At 40.6% G+C, this 21,026-nt stretch overlaps 1 protein-coding gene across 1 annotated transcript in view; it reads right to left on the bottom strand.

Moving 5' to 3' along the window:
• Positions 1-21,026, bottom strand: part of LOC145416917 (uncharacterized) — a 55,285-nt gene that overhangs the window by 10,807 nt on the left and 23,452 nt on the right. Inside the window, exons 13-23 of the mRNA XM_080285776.1 lie at positions 19,965-20,079; positions 19,536-19,660; positions 18,374-18,695; positions 16,472-16,552; positions 6,608-7,634; positions 5,121-5,271; positions 4,210-4,431; positions 3,647-3,805; positions 3,151-3,281; positions 1,453-1,588; positions 508-724 (exon numbers count right to left, since the gene is read on the bottom strand). Of these exons, the coding sequence (XP_080141902.1) occupies positions 508-724; positions 1,453-1,588; positions 3,151-3,281; positions 3,647-3,805; positions 4,210-4,431; positions 5,121-5,271; positions 6,608-7,634; positions 16,472-16,552; positions 18,374-18,695; positions 19,536-19,660; positions 19,965-20,079 (2,686 nt within the window). The remainder of the gene's footprint in view (positions 1-507; positions 725-1,452; positions 1,589-3,150; positions 3,282-3,646; positions 3,806-4,209; positions 4,432-5,120; positions 5,272-6,607; positions 7,635-16,471; positions 16,553-18,373; positions 18,696-19,535; positions 19,661-19,964; positions 20,080-21,026) is intronic.

Genomic DNA, 21,026 nt, shown 5'->3' on the forward strand with positions numbered 1-21,026 from the left:
CCTGGGAGGCACTACCATAAGAGTGAAATGTGGCTACAAGCTTGGTAAACAGCCACAAAACCTTCACCTTTTGGCAGAACTTACAACCAAAAGTAAATTGAGTCAAAGTCCAAACAGTGACTCACAGTTACAAATCTGATTAAATGTCTTTTTATTTTTTTCTCCCCAATAGATTCTTGCAACTGCTGGGAAGTAATCAGCTGATTCTGGCACTTGGTTTAGCTTCCAGTCCAAACAAAACATCAGCTGTATCATGCCCAACCTCAAAATATTGATTCCTTAAGATGGGGCAAGGCACCATTTGATTTAATTTACAGTACTATCTTCTAATATAGACAGGTGGACAGTAAGTTGTATATTCTCATGTATTATGGAGGCTCCCTAGCATTGCTTCCTTAGTTTATTTCTGCATTAAACACATTCATATTCTCCTTTACGTAAAAAATTAAAGATAAATAACATACGACAGAATATACGGTACGAAAGAATACAATATGTGTGACTTACCCTGTGCTAAGCTTGACACCGATGCTGTGGAGGAGCGTCGAGAAGGGGTACTGGCTGGAGATTTTGAGGGGGACAGTGCCACTTGCTGCTGTGGAGAGGATGATAAAGGGTCCACCTGCTCCAACATACTTCCACCACTGCCAACACCAGTACCACCACCACCCTTCTCCCGCCACTTCCTTATCAAATCCTGCTGGTGTTTGATCACTGACTCCACCTGCAAGTAAGCATTTTGGATACCAGGTTATGAAATACGGCATGGGAAAAAATAAACCACCATACCTCCCTACCTACCTATGACTCTTATCTATCCATCCATCCACCTATGTATCTATCTATCTATCCACACCCAATCCCAGAAGAAATGACCACAAACAAACTCCCTGTGTTTCCCTCCACCAGGCTGCCCTTCCTCAACTCAAACCACCCTCAATCATAAACCTTTCCATCCTATCCCTCCACCTCATCCTCAGTTTCATCTCCCCTCCACCTCCCTCAGTTATACAAAAAATCAAACTGCCACCATCCACCCATCATACAATTCTTTAATGTCCTATCAGGAGCATAGGGGTCTGGGGCAAGGCTACTCTGTCCCAACATATAAGGCATGGAGGAATATCAACAGCCAATCCTTTATAATCCCTTTGGGGGTTCCAGAGGGGATGAGAAAAACAAGGGCCAAGTGCTAGATACCACAGTCCAGATTATTTATCATGCCACAGACCATGCTATACTCCTGGCAGCATTTAGATCACAGAAAAACCTCCAGCCACCTCTTGAATTTGACCAGAGGCAAGTTAGTAAATACTTTCCTCTGTCCCAAAACCTATATCAATCATGCACTGGTTCCTCGTAAGGAACTTTTGTTCTTGTCACAACACTCCTAATGGGGTAATTAAAGATAAGACTATACATGTATGTATACAGACAGATATAAAAACTTACCCATTCCTCCTTATCCTCTTCGGCAGGTAAATTTAGATAGCTGTCAGCAGTGAAGGGCGACTGATGTATCTTTGTGAAGTGACGTTGGAGGTTTGGCAATAGGGCATTGCTGATACCACACTCAACACATTGGTACCTGCACAGACACACAGCAAATATCAACACATATTACTCACAGTGACATGCATGTACAGTATATGCAATTTATTATTATGTGGTGCAAGAGAGGAATGCCATCACATGGCAGCAGATATAAATGGGCATAAGAGCAGCAGTTTTAATACCAAACTCTTCTCAACATGAACCTGGTGGACTGCAGACTGAGATTGTCCTCCTGCTACAGACCCCCATCCTCCTTATACAATTGTCACCAAACTCCCTCCCTATCCCCCTAAATGAGGATGGTGAAATGCAGGGGAATGGCATCTTTGGCCTGCAGTCCACTGGGCTCACTTTCAAATGAGTTGGGAATCACAGAAACAACTATTATGTGGGAAAAAACTATGATAAAGCACTTCAATATTACCGTACAATTATTTTTTTAACCCTTTAACCGCGGGTGTCATCTCAGAATGACACTGCAAAAACTGGACCAAACCGCGGGTGTCATTCTCGAATGTTTGTGAATATTTTGAATACCCCGCGTTTTTTCCGTGCGCCAATTGTTTCAAGGGAGAGTAGCTATTAAGTTCTTTCACTCCAGCCGACCCCCACCTCCCTCCTCCCACCCCCCGGGCCCCCACCTCCCACCCCCCGGGCCCCCCACCCCACCCCTGACCAACACGCATCAGTATCTGTCCAGCTGTGTGAGTGACAACACTGCTGATGTGGAAGTGAAGTGCAGGCAATTACAGTGCCTTTTACCTGCCTCAGTGAACACAGAGTGGGTGTTTATCGTATGTGCAGTGTTCATATATGTTTATAGTATTATTATCAGGATGAGGTTGGCATTTGGTAATGGTGTGTGAGCGAAAAATAGTGATTACAACACCGCTGATATGGCAGTGAAGTGCGGGCAATAACAGTGCCTTTTACCTGCCTCAGTGAACACAGGGTGGGTGTTTATCGTATGTGCAGTGTTCATATATGCTTATAGTATTATTATCAGAATGAGGTTGGCATTTGGTAATGGTGTGTGAACGAAAAATAGTGATTAAACATCGCTGATGTGGCAGTGAAGTGCGGGCAATTACAGTGCCTTTTACCTGCCTCAGTGAACACAGAGTAGGTGTTTATCGTATGTCCAGTGTTCATATATGTTTATAGTATTATTATCAGAATGAGGTTGGCATTTGGCAATGATGTGTGAGCGAAGGTGATGGTGTGTGAGCGAAAAATGGTGATTTTAGATCGCTCACTTCTAACGGCACTGCCCATCCAGTGATAGTCAACGAAATCATGAAACCTACATCATTGCAAAGCCGAAGGTGAGTACTTTCTAATGGTACCTTATTTTTTGTTCTAGATTAATTCTGTGCAGAGTTATAAAGGTTTAAAGTTTGTTTACATTTTGGCTGAAACCCCCGCGGGAGAGGACAGTCGGGGCAAAACAATACCCGCGGTTAAAGGGTTAACATGATGCCTAAATACTGTACTTAGTCAAACATGACACAGATAGATAGAGTGATACAGATAGATAGTTGGACAGACAGACAGATACATATTCAATCCAACATGTCAAATTTACATAACCCTGACCTGTCATAGTCTGCCTCACGACAGAGGTGGGAGCGGAAGGTAGCCACACAGGCAGTCTTGAACGACCCGCACCTTGGACATACAAACTCACCCTTGTCCGGCTTGCCTGTTCCAGTTCGCTTCAGCCAGTTCTGTGATTATTATATTTTAATTAATAATTCCATTTTTTGGTGGGAGAAATAGTTATCGTCATCATCGTTGTCATCAACATCACCATAAAAACTTAATCTATCTTAGTAATTACTTACATAATTCAGAGGTCTTCCCTGATAAAAACTCAATCTCGCTAATCTTACTTCTCAAATAGTTCAACTTTTGCTTAGAACATCATCTACCATATTTCATCACTTGAATGAACCCGCTCTCTTCTCTAATAAAAACCTGATCTACCCAATCTTGTCACTAAGGTGAAGTCTGCTTTCTTCTCACACAAACTCAACCTCTCATATTTCAATACTAAAATAATTCAGTCTTCTTCAGTGATGAAAGTTTGTACCTTTTTCATCTCAGGATCATCATCAATAAGGATGCCTCTGATGTGCCTGATGCGTTCAGGGTCATTCCTCTTCCACAGGGGCTCATGGGTGTGTTGGTCCTCCCCATGTGAGATGGGTTCAATGTCCTCTGAGTCCAATCGGTAGTACATACACAGCACCTGCAATTGCAAAGAATTTATTGCTGTAATGCATATACTGTATATATATATAAAGAGATGCCATGCTTCATCTGATGGAATCTCCATAATGAGACTGGCCACAGTACAACTGCTGTTTTCTATGGATTGGAAACTAAATAGATGCCAGAACCAGCTAATTACTGCCTAACAGGTAGCATCAACATTATAACAGAGGCAGTCCTTGTTATAGGTCATGGATGAGCTTCAAATTATAACTAACGTTAACTGTGAAATCAGCTTTATAGGTAGCTGTGAAACTATAATACTGATTGACATCTTTATGTAATTTACATGGATGTAATAGCAAAAAAAAAAAAAGAGTAAAAAATGGTTGCTTACATTAATAGCTGTACCTACTGTACTTTGAAAAAATTAATACATACCCTGAATGGCTGGGAAGGATGTTTAGCGGCAAAGTGAGCGTCGAAACTGGTGCGCACAGATGATCGAACAGTGCAGTATCCACACTTGAACTGGCTCTTTATGTCATGCTTGAGGCTGGTGTGATTGACCATCTCTTGCTGGGTCACAGAGCTGAATTTGCACAGACCGCACTGCCATTGGGGTTCCTGAGGCACGGGCGGTGGTGGGGCAGGGGAAGGCTCCTGAAGGAATATGGGAGTTACTATCAGATGTGTCTTGTTGTAGTTTGTCTGTGAGGAGAAACGAGAATGGAAAATTGACATGAATGTGTACACGAATGAGGTGGAGAAGACTGAGGAACAGATGGAGGTATTGTGTGATGTTTCTGATGGAGAAGGTGTGAGTTGCAGAGATGGCAGTATGACAGCATGAGATGATGACATGGTGGCAATTTGTCTGTGGCCCCCTTCCAGGATTAACACACCTGACTATACATAAGACAGATGGACTCTTTCCACCCTAACTTAGCCTATACACCACCATCTCTTCACATTGAATATTGAGATGTAACAACACCTGGTGGTTTGGTGGGTAACTAAGATGCTCCAACTGGATTGAGCTGGTGTCGGTTCATATCCAAGGGGTTGTTGGGGTTTATTGCTCAAGTAATGCCACTCACGGATGAGTGAGGCTGGTCACTCTCATCTTAAATGTCAGGACCAACATGCCTAGCCCCAGGCTCCTATGCTCCTCATGGGCCAACACGGGTTTAGATGATGGATGGATGGATGAACAACAGATTAACACTAAAATGGAGAGATGCAGTTTAAAGCAAAATGAAGTGAGAAGAGTGTTATGAAGACTGACAATATAATCACTGGGGATTAAAACAAAATTAAATGAAACAGACAGACACACACACACTACTCACCTCGGCAGGAGTTTCATCCACCTTCTTAGGAGCATCTGGATCCTCAGGTTCCCTTATGACAAAATCAAACATCTTCTTTGGTCGATGTTTCTCCTTCATGTGTCTATCAACCACATTACGCCGATAGGAGATGTACGGACACCAACCACACCTATATTAATAGTAATAACAATAAAATAGATGACGATGATAATAATAAAAATAATCATATAACAATAATAATAATAATAATAATATGAAAGTAACCAAAGAAGAAAAACTATCTGATGGCATGAAAAACCTATCTATCTATTTCCAGATGCCTTAATCCCATCAGAGGTGTCCAAAAACAAATTGCCTCCATGTCACCCGGTCCCCCACCATTTCACTGCCCTCCCCCCAGCTCACACACCCGTCTCATATACCTCTTCACTCCATCTCTCCATCTCATCCTTAACCTCCCCCTCCCTCTCCCCCCCTCCATCTCACTTATATACACTGTCCTCATTAGTGTCTCACTCTCCATCCTCTCCACATGGCCAAACCACCTCAATGCATTTCTCCTAATGCTTTCTATCCCATCCACATCCACACCACAATGCTTCTTCACCTCCTCATTTGTCAGTCTCTATCCCTGTAACTACACATGCTCCTCTCAAATACCTCATTTCACTATGCCACTCTTGACTTGTGTCCTTCCAACAAGATCCAAGCTTTACTTCCATACATTAAAGTTGTGTCACAATACTATCATGCAACAATTTTTACTTCCATGCTCACTTCCCTATTTCTTATCACTGCTTTCAATGAACCAGCAACAGTTCTTGCTTGTTGTACCCTTTCAAGCATTTCATCCTCCAAACTCCCATCCTTGCTCATCACACTTCCTATCAGTATATGTAATTCCAGCTTGTCTGCTTCAAGAAATTTCGTGACACAACAATTATAAGATAAAAGACTCAAAACATGTCACTATATTAGTTTTATAATGTACTGTATTCTCTTTTTCTGTGGGTTATATGACAGAACATTATAACACAATACAGTATCCTTTAAACTTTATGTCGTCATAAGCAGAAGTTCACCAAAAATCCTCTACCAGCATTGTTTCTCATTCCTCCCTGAACAAGAGGGCATCCTTCTTTCCCTTAGTCTTCTGTTCTGTGCTTCATATTGGTATCACATAAAGAGTTCATGTATAACCTCCCATTGCCACAGCAAGCTAAAAAAAACTTTAATGAACCTTTGCTAAAATCTGTACAGTACTGACGATGTTCATTATCAAACCTGTTTTGTCAATGTTTTGAGAAAAATAAGATTCACTTCAAATCTTCATCATTATCATCACCATCCCACCTCCTTTCCCGGCTGCAGATGGGATGAAGTAGGGAACAAAAAGCCAAGAAAGGAAGGCAAATTGTAGTGGAAACTAATCAACAGAATACATAATGAAAACGGCTACTAACCCATTCATTCAATACAAATCAAATAAGGGAAATGTATCTCACCTGTATAGCCTCTCGCCATGCAGTTTGAAGTGTGGACTCATTTTCTCAACGGTGATGTGAACGTCGACACAGTGTGGGCAGGGGAAGGTGGTGGCGTGTGCGTGCAGGGTTCGTATGTGGTACTTCAGCATCATATCATCACATGAGAGGTAGTTACACCCATCTATTCCACACGTATAGAGTTTTTCCTCTGGGACGAACTTTGGGAGCTTCTGATACTCCTCAGGAGGAATAGGGTGCTTGGTGCGGAGATCTGTATCTTCTGTTTTCTTCTTATACTCAAAGCTGCTCCCAGCGAGATTCATCATTTTATCAAACATCAACTCCTTGCGTTCCAAACATGGCACTGGGTTCACTGGCTGTTTGATGGGGATTGGGCTACTGGTTCCTGCAGTTTTGTGTAATCTGTGGGGAATGCCTTCAGGGTACTTTTCGTGAAGCCTGATGTGTTTTATGAGATTTAGTCGCACTTTTGACACGAACGAGCAATAATAGCATTTCAGGTCACTGTAGGAGACATGGGCACGTGGGATGCGATGGATGTCCTCAATCGCATACTCGTTCTTCCTCTTTCGGTGTCCCTCTCTCATCAGGTGCGTAGCATCCTTGGGGTACACCACATACTCCTGAGTCTCCGGCTCCCGATTCTTACAGTCCTTGATGAGCTGCTTGAAGCCCGTGCAGCGATGTATCTGCTTCATGTGGTTCTTGAAGTAGTGAAGCATTGTAGCTCTATAATCACACCCAGTAACTCCACAGTGGTACCTCTTGGGGCCATGGACCTTGAGGTGGTCAAAGAGGGTACTAAGATGCCGGCATTGCTTCCCACAGTGATGGCATCGCACCACGGTTGAGTCCTTAGCCAAGTGACACACCTGTAGGTGCTCCCTCAAAGGTATCTGCGAAGCACTGCTGTACTCACACCCTTCATTCCCACACCGATACAAAGCATGGCCGCTTAACCCGGTCTTCTCGGTCCGATCTTCCTCACCAACCTGCTGCTGGTTGCTGCTGCTGTCTTCCTCCCCTGTTGTGGGATGCATCATAACTAACTTTGGTCTAGGCACAAGTATAGTAAGAAAAATATTGTATTCTTGTCAACTTAAGAAATTATCTAGTATCTCTGCCTTACCAGTTTATTTTTACATGTGGCACATTAATACTGGAGGAGATAGAGGAGTATTATGCAGTCTCCTAAGCTGACAAGAATATTGGCCAATGTTTATCACTATACATCAACTTGGAAGGATGGCAGCCTAATAACTGATGACAGGGTAACATGGAGGCAAACTGTTTGTGACCACCCCTTATGGGATTCAGGTGTTTGATCATATAAAAACAAATAGACATGTGTAGAACTTTCCCAAATCCTTTACTCCTTCTACAAGAAACAGATCATCATTACGAGAGGAATAAGAGGCATTCATGACCTACGAGAAGAATAGAGCAAAATTCAGTAACTACTGTGTGGGTTTCCACGAAGGACAAGGATGAAAAATGCAGAAATTTCCCATGATTCTTGATCTTCCTGTAAATCAAGAGAAAAAGAACTGATCACAGCTTTGTTCATGAATCTAGCCCTTGATTTTCCTGTTTCCCTGATGTACCATTTTTGGTGTACATGGGTGTTCATTTTGCACTGCTTGGGTGTTTGATAAGTGTTTATTTGTGTTTGTCTTAGCAAATTCATGAGGAAAAAGTTGTGACAGTTTGGAATACATCAGTGAATTATAACAAGGACTTATTGCATTGTATCTGTGAAAATAATAAACATATAGCGATGAGCTTGTATATACAGTATTAAAAATAAATGGTTGCTGTCAACCCCCTCTGAGATGCCAGGCTACCAAGGTCCAGTACATTTAAGGGTAATGAACAGTTTACTTGCCCTCACCTCATTGGGATCAAACCTGTGTGCATGGCTAGACTGCCACTCCAAATGGGGCACTCTAAAACTGACCACAAGGCTCATACTTTATAAACTTACCATAAAATAAAAGACAGAACATCATACTGACTCTTTTTCAGTCGTCATAAGTAACTATAGCTCCATTATGGCTCAGAATCGATCCACAATGGCCTTTGGGTGAATTAACTATGAGTAAGACCATTTTTACCCTTAAGGCTATCAGTAATTGTAGCACTGTAACAAATGAAGACTGTAAAACCACATCAGTTGACAATAAAGGCATTGTGACTTAACCAATCCAGTGGCTGAGGCACACCTGACATTTTATTTTTTTTTTTTAATGCCAGACAATTTCATTCAACTCACGGTAACCTCTCCCAGTGAAAGAGTTAAAGCCTACTTAACCCCTTCAATCCAATTACATCTTTTTCATATTATTTTGGATAATGTGATGATTTTATTCCCTTCAGAAGAAATGGTTTAAACTTGAGCCATTAGATACAGCCATCAATAACCCCTCCTCCAATACTGTGCTGCTTTCCTAAGTTGAACAGAATCATCTAGAAATAGCAAGGCAACAGAACAGACCATCAGACTGAAGGGGTCAAAATCAACTACAGTAAGAACTCACTATAACGGACTAATTGGGGCCCAAACCATTCTGAAAAATGCAAAATTCCGATAATAGCAACATCCGGACTTCCCCCTGCCAACTCGGACTTGTTTTTATATATCAGACATTAGTCCAGATCACAAGAACGGTTTTTAAACTGTTTTGACTACCACTGCGGTACTGTACTGTGCTATAACTTCACTACAGTAATCAAATAGTATAATATCTATAATAATACTGTACTGTACACTGATAAACATGTCTTTTATTTACCTTATTATGGTGAACATAGCTGAAGTGGTCAGCCAGTTCAGACTGCTTCAGGCTTTATCGGACTTTTTTCGACATATAGGAATTTAGTCCGGTAGCTCCTCGAGTCCGATAAAAGCGAATTCCGGTCTATTGAAGTCTGTTATATCAAGGTTTTACTGTATTCCCTTCAGTGGACAAGACATTTAGGGATTATTATAACCAGTATTCAGGTTAATGCTAAACAATTTTAATCAGAGTAGCCTCTACTAATGGAAGGCGAATCCCTTCACTAAACTGCTGCATTTGTTTTATTTTTGTATCACGTGTCTCACGCCATGGCAGCCAAGTAGTTGGCACTGCTGCTACAAATCTTCTGTCCCAACAGTACCAGTGTTTGACTCCTGGGGTGGGCGGCAGGCATCACTCCACTCAAGCGTTCATCCACTTGTGCGTTGGTGAGCAAAATGATGAATTCATTACAAGGAGAACACCAAGGAGAAATAAGTGTGGTAACATGTGATGCCTCTTGCGAAGGAAGGTATGAACACCACAAATAAACACATCAGAAAAAAAAAAAAGTAAACATCATACTTTTTTTTTTTAAGCTAATGGTATGTACTTTCTAAACAATCAGTTGTGAGAACTGCTGACTTCAAAATGGCTTTGTAAATGGCAATAAATTATTACCCCTTTCATTCGCCGCAACCTTTACCAAGGCATGACTACATTTTTAGAATCTATACGGTAAATTTCACTGGAAGCAGACACAATATGGTAGTGGCTGGTGTTTGCATTGGCTGCAGTGTCTGATGGACATTAGTATCCTCCATTACTCTTCACCAGTGTACAAGTGCAGCATGGTCAAGAGGCATGTTAGTACCTTCCACTGTTAGGTTTTGGAGGCAATATGGAGAGGGGGGGGGGGGGAGTACAATATGGTAACTTTCAACTGTAGGAAGAGATTTCCAAGCCAATGCAGCAAAAATTAGATAGGACAAAGTTACATTGTTATGATGTGCATTTTGGAAAATGTGGTTTGTTGGTCCTTTCTGTCACAGAGGGCCTCATGTGGCCTTGTACCTTAACACAGGCTCATGTGGCCTTGTACCTTACCACAGGCTCATGGTATCTACTCCTGCCTTTTATCTTATCAGACTATTACATTCAACTTTAGGAAGAATCTCTCTTAACAACAGGAAGAGAGACAGTGTCCATCAACCCTTGCACAACAAGCCTTCCATAAGCTGCGTACAGTAATCCCTCGATTATCCAGATGTCCATCATCCGAACGATCCATTACCCAGACACTGTGATCTGGGTGTATTAAACCATTATCCTATACATACACTGTTCCATTTCATCCAGACAAAATGCTTGTGTCCAGGTGGAAATTATGGCTGTGCAAACATTTTCGTCCACCTGGACAGAAACAGCCAAGTGGTGTCACGCTGTCTGGCTCGGTAGTTCACCCAAGTGTCCGCCAGAGGCCCCTTGGTCATTCCCAGTTCCCGCCCGGCGACCATGTAGTGAGCAGCTCCTCTCATATAGTTGCTATGGTGGTGCACATGGTGGCTTTTGTGGTTGTTCCCTACCAGCTTCAGGCCCATCAGGGTATGCCACTAGACCACATGGGATGTACTGTGCAGTGCAACAACTTCACCAACCACAATGCAACAGTCACAGTCAAGGAGCTAGCAGGTTATTCAGCATGATGCCCTGCGAGGAATCATGAGTGCTGACATTGACTTCATTCTAGCTTACTGTACTGTACCATGATTTTATTCAATATTACCATGACTTTATTCCATTTTACCATCATGTTTTGTGTGCCTCCTGCATTTTTCTTGTGTAGCTGTTTGCTGCATGTTTTCACCGCTGGGTATGGCCCTCCATTGGTGACTGCTTGTCTGTGGCTGATGGGTTTGCTTAACCACAGTAATTGCTTGGCTGTGGTTTATAGGTCTGCTCAACCAGATACAGTACAGGTATACCCTGGTTTAATTATGCAATTGGTTAATTAAAAACCCACCACTAGGCGGGGTATCGTATCCCGGGGTAGATTTAACATGTAAAGGATAGAGATACGTTTTTAAGCCTTGGGTTTCCCCCCAAACGAGTCCTAAACCCACCTAAATGATTATATATATATATATATATATAAAAAAAAAAAAAGTTTCTAGTTAACCTAAACCTGCAAATAGATTTAAAACAAGCTAAACTAAGCCTAAAAGCAGTTTATAACTCACCTAAATCCAATAATAAAATATGAAAATCATCAAAAATGTCTGGAAAATATCATACTTATTCAGCTGTACCCCAAAATGATAATGTTCACCCCACCTGGGCACCTGGGATTAAAACACATTAATCTAACTCTAAAAAACAGTTCATAAATCAACCTGAACACAAAATTTAAGTCTAAAATATCATCAAAATCGATAAAAATAAAAAAAAAGGGAAAAATCCATCGTTAAACCGGGGTTTGGCCATCGTTAGGCAAGGCATGGTGGTATTTCTACCCCCATCGCTAAGCTTGGGTATCGGATCTAGGGACATACCTGTAGTGCTAAACAACACAAACAAGTGTTGCATGATATACAGTAGTAGCCTTTTACAATGGCTTTCAAACATAGGTTATGTATGAAGGGGGGACAAGGGAGAGGACCATTATCCGGACAGATCCACTTTCTGGACATGCCTTTGGCTCTATTACGTCGGATAATCGAAGGATTACTGTCTACACTGATCATCGGAAAGTGCTGAGAGTGAAATACAAAATTACCTCGATTGAAGGGGTTAAGGCTGATTCTATTAAAGAAAATAATAATAATAACAGTAATCAGAAGGTTAATGAAAATAAAAAGTAATTAAGTAATGGTATATTACAAATAGATAGTTTTGCCAAACATTCCACAACAATATACAGTAAGTCCTCATTATAAAAAGTTTCATTTTTTCTTGAAAATTATTTGCTATTAACCCCTTCACTCCGAGGACATATTGTGCTTTTTCTCACTGTCTGCGGACAATTTTATCCAATTTAGGGAAAACATTTTAGTGAAAGGGTCAATGAAGCCTGTATCTAGCCTCTCCTATTAGAAAAGCTTCCCCAAGTAGACAATTTCGATCAGTTTATCGGATATATATCTTGTAATGAAGAGGTTAATGATGTCTATATATACCTCTCCAATTTAAAATACCTCACTTAAGCAGAATGAAACTGTGGAAAGATAACACTTCTACAATACAGTACTAAGACAATCGCCCCTCGTTTTTTGTAATTTTGACTTTGCCAGTTTAAACAACCTTTCAATCAAGTTGATTACAAACTCTGTTTGGTGATGTTCGAGGGTACTACAAAGGCTTTTTGGTAAGCATACTTAAACTGTGGCTGTGAGGGCTCATTTAAATTGGTTTTCATTATTCACAGATCTTCAGTATTTGCAGGTTTGTCTGTTCCCTAATACCCAAGAAAAAGGAGAGATGACTGCATCATCAGATTGAAGAGGTCTACAGCAAATAACAGAAATTACCTAACAAAATTCTTTTGCTACCTATGACGCTGATGTACTAGTTATAAGTTCACATTAAGTAACAGAAACTGTACATCAGACTTCCAGTGCTACAAAAGAAGATTTGCCAGTACACAAGACACTGCCCAATTATCAAAATGCCATTGCTATCTATGAAACGAATTTGCTGGTGCTTAAACAGACAATAAATAACAAAACACTGTTTATCAAACTCGCACTGCTACCAATAAAGTCTGTTTCTCAATTATTAAGTTTGAAATGCATTGACAGAGTTTGCCCTTTTAAACTCTGCTACTACCTAGGCAAATGATGTGCTAGTTTCTTCATTTACAATATTACTTATAATGAAAATAGTTAAGACATTCTATCAATGAACCAGATCTGCCAGGGATTAAGTACAGAATGTATTGATTAAACTTTCATTTCTACCCAAATTAAGTTGATCTGTCCGTTGCTACTGTATATAAAGTTCGCATTAAGTAAAAGTTTCACTGCTACCTATGAAGTTGATATGTCAGTCTCCCCACCACTTACAACATCACTTACATGGCAAATGTTGTAATATACTATCTATAAAACTGATTTGCTGGTTATACGCAAAGTATGCATTAAGTATAACAAAATGTTTGCCCATCGAAGTCCAACGCCACCTACGAAGTGCATCTGTTTAGTTTCCCAGCATTTAAAAGTACAGTACTATTTTCCCACCTAGAAACAAATGGGTATCAAGGGATAATAACAGTAGCAGTGGTAGTAATATAATAATAAAATGGTAATCATCATCATAATAATAATCATCACAATAATTATAATTATAGATGATGGACGGATGGATGGATGATGATGATGATGATGAAGATGATAATAATAATAATAATAATTAGTGTACAGAAAATAATATATGAATCTACCTTAAATAGCTTCCAACAATCGTATTTTAATTTTCTAAGTCTATAAAAATACCATATGAACAGGCCTTACATTTTACTATCACTCCATTCTCATCCTCATCATCCATCATCATCATCGTCACTGTTGTCGTCGTCGTCCACACTTCTTTTCCCACCTAAAATATTTCCAAGCTAACAAAAATATCACATGCATCAAACTTTTACTTCCACTCATCATCATCCACACCTCTTTTCCCACCTATAAATGGGGTGAAGTAGAGTCCAGAGAGCCGGAAAAAAAAAAATATATATAAAGATAAATAAATAAATAAAAAGCTTTCTTTCTGAACTACTTCATTTATCACTACAATATAAGACTGAGCAACTGGTTCCTGTTAAACACTTTAACCTCTACATTAGGCTTATGTAGTGTTCCATTTCACCCCAACAATCCCATGACATTTATCTTATTATGTTCCAAATATCTACAGACAATTTTATGCAGCTAAGGAGAGACTTTTCTACCTGGAGAGATTAGATATAGCCATCATTAACTCCTTCATTGGCAGGGTTTTTTTTGTTTCGTTGATAAAGTCTCCAACATAGCTTGCATGTGTCTGCCACAGTTACCTAAAGGTGGCTCTTTATGCAGCCTGATTTATAGCAGCCTCTCTATTCAATCTTTCCAATACTGAAAAAAATCTGTCTGGAGACAGCAAGAATTAAATACAAAAAAGCATCATCAGATTGAAGAGGCCAATGTAGGAATATGAAACTGAGCAATTAAATTCTGAAAAACTCATTAACCCCTATTGCCAACTATCACCAATTAACGATTTTTTTGTACTCATTTCTTCCTGCTGTTGTTATGGCCCCAGGCTCATTTTAATGTGAACCTGGTGGAATGAAGGATGAAGCTGCCATTCTGCAGTCTATCATCCTCCTTTCCGAGATTAGGGAGGGTGTTGCTGGATATTTTTGGTCAGGCAAAAACATTGGAGTGCTCCATTTATATCTGTTCCGTCCCTCGCCAGCATCTTTAATTCTTACTACCACGAGACAACTCAAGCCAGAGTCTATTGGGTTTAGGTTCACATTTCAGATGAGCCTGAGGCCATAAAACAACCAAGAAATAACAAAGACATCAATGCACTGGAGGGATTAAGTAGGAACAGTCAACAATCAGCCACAACTAAATTATACTTCTAAGTACAGCAACATAAAATTTTTATAATTCTGTCACACAAATACAGGGTGGTCTGTATACTACATTTCAACAGAAATCCTGAGAAATCACCCTGTGGAGTGTTATATCTGGATCACCCGGTGCAATTTCACAATGTATGCACTGGGTGTACAAAAATGCTTAAAAACCATTTTAAGATGCTATAAAGAAAATGTGCCCATAAATGTGGCAACCGGCCACGCAGCAGTTAATCTAAGGTAAAAAAAACTCAGCCGCACACAGTCAAAGTAAAAGTAAGGACCTTTACTGTACAGTTATAAATCTTATTGCACACCTTAGTTTTTTCTTTTCTTTTTCTTTCTTCTTTTTTATTTTTTTACAAAATCAGCAACTGTATCAAGCTAATTAGGTGGTTTTAGCACTTTGTTTAGTTCTAGTTCCGTAAGAGGGAACATAGCATCATTTTTCAATATGTAAATACGAATTCACATCAATATCAACTGTACAAGTAAGACACGACAGTCTTAAAATGTCGATCTTTTACTGATAATGTATGTGCCATCCCTGAGCTACATCACTCACACCCTCCCAGTTATTTATATATTATACTTCCGAAACTGCACTCTCTTTCTTCCCAAAGGAGGATGGAGGACTGCAGGAGAAGCACAACTTCACTCTTCAGTCTATCGCATTCACGTTTCAGATGAGCCTGGGGCCAAAAAAAAAAAAAAAAAGCATAACATGGACACCTACAAAAGCACATGAAGTTGCTCTCTGTATGTTGGTACTTCATTTCTTCAACATCGTTATTTAGTATTTCATCATAACACCATAAAATGTGGTCAACTATTTTCGGACACCCTGACTACATAATCCATGCAATGTACTGCTTGTTTCAATCAACACACATTATGGCACAAAATACATTTTATATACAATAAGAGTAACACTGGCCAATGTCTCAGTAGATATACCCATACAGAATGGGACATAAAAGTCCAAGAGTTTTCAGAAAGTCATGTTAACTATATTCAGCTATGTATATTTTTTATTCCTCTTGCTTACACCAGATGATTTTATTCAACTAAGGAAGAATCTTGGCTTGTGAAAGAAATCAGTAGCAGTGGTAGTGGTGGTATTTGTAACTCCAGGCTCACCTAGGCATGAACCCAGTGGACTGCAAGCCAAAGCTGCCCTTCTAGAGTCCACCATCATCCAGTCAAGGGTTAGGAAGAGGACTGTTGGCATCATTTGTACAACTAGGCAGTTCCACCACCTGATCATATCAGTGACACCAATTTAAAGAGTCTCTCAAAACATCAAAGAGGTTAAGATGGATACATATACAGTATTGTCCTCAGCTCAAAAAGTCTCTCCTAAGTGGCATTAAATCATCTGGCAATAGCAAAAGCTGAGCAAAAAATGCCATTACCTGCAGTCAATGGCCTAAAGGTATGTTCACCAGGTGGGTATCAACTTACCCGCTTTTTTAGCAGCCTGAACCTTGGTGTCCAGCTCTCGAGAAAGACTTCGGGATATACGACGCCCTTCCAAGTTTTGTGCTGTTGATACCTGAAAATAATACAAATACTAATTCTATGAATGGAAAAGTAGGGAATGTGAAGGTGGATGGAGTAGTTGGAGAAGGGGAGTGCCTGCAGAAGTGGATGAGAATGGCAGTTCTCTAGTGGACATTTGTGCAGGAAGGGGGTTGGTGATAACCAGTACCCTCTTCAGACATAAAATGATCCATAGGTATAAGTGGTAAGTGATGAAAAGGGTGGGTGGTGAACTAACTGAATGGAAGGCAATGACTGATTACGTGTGTGTGGATGATAGAACGCGAAGGTGTGTAATGGATGCAGGGACATACAGAGGTTGGGGAAGTGGACTGTCTGACCACCACATAGTGGTGACGAATGTCAAGGTTCAAATGAAATGGAGGAGCAGGAGAAGGGAACAACAAGATGAAGTACAGTAGTCCATACAGATTTATCTCGATATACAATACCCCTAGATGCAATACCCCACCTAACAATGTCCAAACCCCGAGTTAACGATGAGTTTTGATTTTTCTTTTTTTTTTACCGATTTTTATGATATTTTAGTCTAAAATTGTGTTTAGGTTGATTTATAAACTGTTTATAGACTTAGGTTAATGTGTTTTAGCCATGGGTGGGGTGAACATTGTCATTCTGGGGTACAGTTTACTAACCATGATTTTTTCCAGACTTATATTAGACAATTTTCAGATTTTGTTTGTTGGTTTTAGTGAGTTATTTACAGGTGTTAGATTTAGGTTAGCTTCTTGACAGTTGTTAGGCCATTTAGATTGGCTTTAAATTTGCTTTTGGGCTCATTTGGGTGGGTTATGGGCTTGGTTTGGGGGAAAACCCAAGGAAGGTAAACACTTCACATTGCTTTACACGATATACGATACCCCGCCTAACGATGGGGTTTTACCCTACCAATTACATCGTGAAACCAGGGTATGCCAGTACAAGGAAGGTAACAATGTTGCAAGAGGATGGAAAAAGGGCAGAATATAAGAGAGAAGTGGAGAAGCGATTAGGTAAATATGATTTGGAGCAATCGGGGGATGTGGAAGGTGTGTGCAAGACATTCGCAGAAGAAATCTGTGTAGCATGTGTGATGGTGTGTGAGGGGAAGAGAAGACAAAAGGGGATGCAAGGAAAAGCATGGTGGAATGAAGAGGTGAGACAGGCTGTGGCACAAAAGATGAAAGCATATAGTGAGTGGATGAGAAACAGGAGCATGAGGAAGCTGAGAGATGGAAGAGAGAGTTATATGCAGAGAGGAAGAGAAGAGGTGAAAAGAAAAGTATGAGAGGAAGACAGTAGATGAGGAATTTGGAAGGAATTTGAATGTAAAGAGGAGGGAATGTAAGAGTATGTTCTGGAAAGAGGTAAAGAGAGTTAGACAGGGTGATAAAGTAAGTCAGGGAGTAAAAGATAAAAATGGTAGATTGCTAGTGGAGAAGGGAGAAAAAGTGAGCAGATGGAGAGAAAACTTTAAGGAATTGCTGAAAATACAGAATGAAAGTAATGCGAGGATAAGTAGCTCGGGAATGGCCAGGAGAAGGAGGGAGGTGAGAAGAGAGGAAGAAATCAGTGGGATTGAAGTTATAGAAGTAATGAAAGTCAAAATGGGGAAAGCCCCAGGAATTGATGAAGCATATGGTGAAATGCTAAAGCATGGGGGAGAGATAGCAGTAATATGGATATGAAAGATGTGCAGATTGGCCTGGGAGGAAGGTAGAGTCCCGGAGGATTGGAAGCAAGATATAATTATTCCTCTATACAAAGGGCGGCCATCATCATCATCAAAGACACATACAGGTATACACACAGAAAGACACAAACACATTCTTACCTGTGACCGCTCTTTGCCAGGGGCACGTGATGTATTAGGTTTACCACCCTCGTCAGTCTTGCGGTTGGATCTAGCAGTCAATGACTTCAGTCTTAGGCCAGAGTCAGAACTTGAATCTCCATCCGACACTGAACTACTCGCCGCCGCTGCTGCTGCTGCTGCTGCCGCTGCCGTGATCTGCTTCCTCAACAGCACCTTCCCAGGTCGTCCAGGGTGGCAGTTCAGCAGGTGACTGAGTAAGTGCTCTTTCTCACTCTCCCCATGTAAGCAGTAAGGGCACTGGTACTCATTCATCTGGTGTTCACGCATGTGCTGTGCAAAAGATATTAAAACAGTCACCATCAACATCAGCATCATTGCTGCTGCTGTTACAAAGAAATCATCATTTGCTAATGATGTACAAAGGAATTAATCATCATCCTCTTCTGCTGGACAAAAGATATCATCACCATCATATGCTTCAACATCATCATTACCATATTCCACGAAAGAAATCATCATCCTAACCTTTCTTCCCATCTAAAGATGAAGTAATAATCATAAAACAGTATTATTATCAAATATTTGGAAAGACAATCTTTACTATCAAAGTGCATTCACCATTCAGTCTGGATAGTTAGCACGGATTATACTTGCTGTGAGACAGAAAATTAAGTGACAATAAGTATATACTGTGCCAGATACAATACAAAATACAGAACTGTTGACCAAAAGAAAGGTCATTTTACCAAAATCATAGGCAAAAGATGGAAGTGGGGGCAAAGAACATATAGTCAGGCTTTATCTTTCCTGGCACTTCACTTTGCCAGCTCGGTTACTTGCAGGTGAGTAAACCAAAGAATAACACGTTTTAGGTGCATTTTGTTGCTACATCATCTTTAAATACATATTAAAAAAGCAGATTCTAATACCTGGTAATATTTGGGGACACTACCAAGGGTTTTGGGGCCATTAAATAGCTCAATTATGGCTGTGTGTGACCTTTTCTCTGGATATAATTACTTTGGTGACTTTTTTTTTCTCATGTGTCCATGTAACCAAATCTCTGCAAAGGATGGGGGGGGGGGAAGGTAAAGGGGTATGTTTATATGCTTATAGTGTACTGGATGCAACACAAAATGGAATTGTTGACCAGGATAAGAAGTGCCTTACCTGAATTAAAGGTAGTACATGGAGGTGCTTATGGCAAAAATCACAGCTGAGGATGACAAAAGCCCCATGAGTGTTGACATGGGACTTGAATGCCTCTGCATCCACTGTACGGTACTGGCACTCCTCTGTAGAAAAAATCATCATCACCACCACCACCACCACCACTGCCACTGCCACAACCACAACCATCAACACTCACTCTCTCACCACCATTAGTGCTCTACTGTAAAACATCAAAATTTCAAGCCATACTCTCTTTCTCCTCTCCTTCTCCCCTCTCTTTTTCCCTTCTTCCTTGCTCACCTATCTCTTCTCCTTCTCCTCTCTCTCTCTCTCTTCACTCCTTCCTTACTACCTTTCTCCTCTCCTTCTCCCCTCTCTTCTGTCCTTCCTTCTTTCCTCCCTATATAATAAGAGTACAGTACTCACGGTATGTGCAGCGGTATGGTCGAACAAACTGATCAATTGCCGGATTAGGAGGGTGATGTTGGCTGATGGTCTCCACTTTGATGTACCGGGGCTCATCATTTGGGTGGAAGTTTCTCTGCAAAAAACGACCAAACATTTTAGCATTATCAGGCTCCTATGCCTCTCAAATGATTAAAATCATCTGACATTGGCTCAAGCAGGGAGCAGTTAAACTATCTGAATTTTCTTAAAACATGTACTTACCTTAAACAAAATCCAGTGTCATAAAAATAACCCCACTACTATCATCATGCCAGTCCTCAATGAGATGGAATGTACTGAATACAGACAAAGGGTATTAGTGCCCAAGTGGTGATGTGTTAAAGTGTGTTGCACCCAGGACAGCTGGGCCTCAGGGTATACACTACCAAGTATTTACCCAAAGTTAGGGACAGTAAAAATGAATCCTGACATTTAACAAATGCATGCCCATGTACTTCTTAAGGCAGTGTCATACTGGGCCAAAAGTGGCTAACATGCAAGCAGCTTTTGTTAGCTGTTAGTCAAAATGACCAACAGTGAGTGAGACTTTGCCTGCGATGCAAAATGGATAACAATTTTTGTTCACAGCTTGTCAGTAGGTGGTGGCAGCCATTATCCACTCACTTGATGTAGTGCTGCCTACTTCTTCCTTAGTCTTTATCATTCATTTTCTGTGCCAGCCCTCCTCTCTTCCTATTTCTCCCATCTTTCCTGTCACTTCTTATTGCTTTTCTTTCCATTACAGGTGGCTTTACATTGAGTGACAAGCCAAATGGTTTCCTGTAAGCCAAGAAACCATTTACAACGCTGGGTGGTAACCATATAATCGAGCCATAGGTGCTCCCTACATGTCAACAAGTGGGTTGGTGGAGGGTTAGTGCCCCTCCCTGTAAAACAAATAACTCAGAGTCAAATGGCCACCTCTTACAGGATTATAGCATCTGGCAATAGACAGATAGACAGATAGCTTGTCGGTGCGATTAGAACTTAAATGAGCCTAATATTAATTCTGTAACTGGTGAGATAATAATCTGTTATCAC

This window comes from Coenobita brevimanus, chromosome 108, assembly GCF_032717465.1.
Source record: "Coenobita brevimanus isolate Jiangsu-jjx chromosome 108, ASM3271746v2, whole genome shotgun sequence".
Classification (NCBI taxonomy): domain Eukaryota; kingdom Metazoa; phylum Arthropoda; class Malacostraca; order Decapoda; family Coenobitidae; genus Coenobita; species Coenobita brevimanus.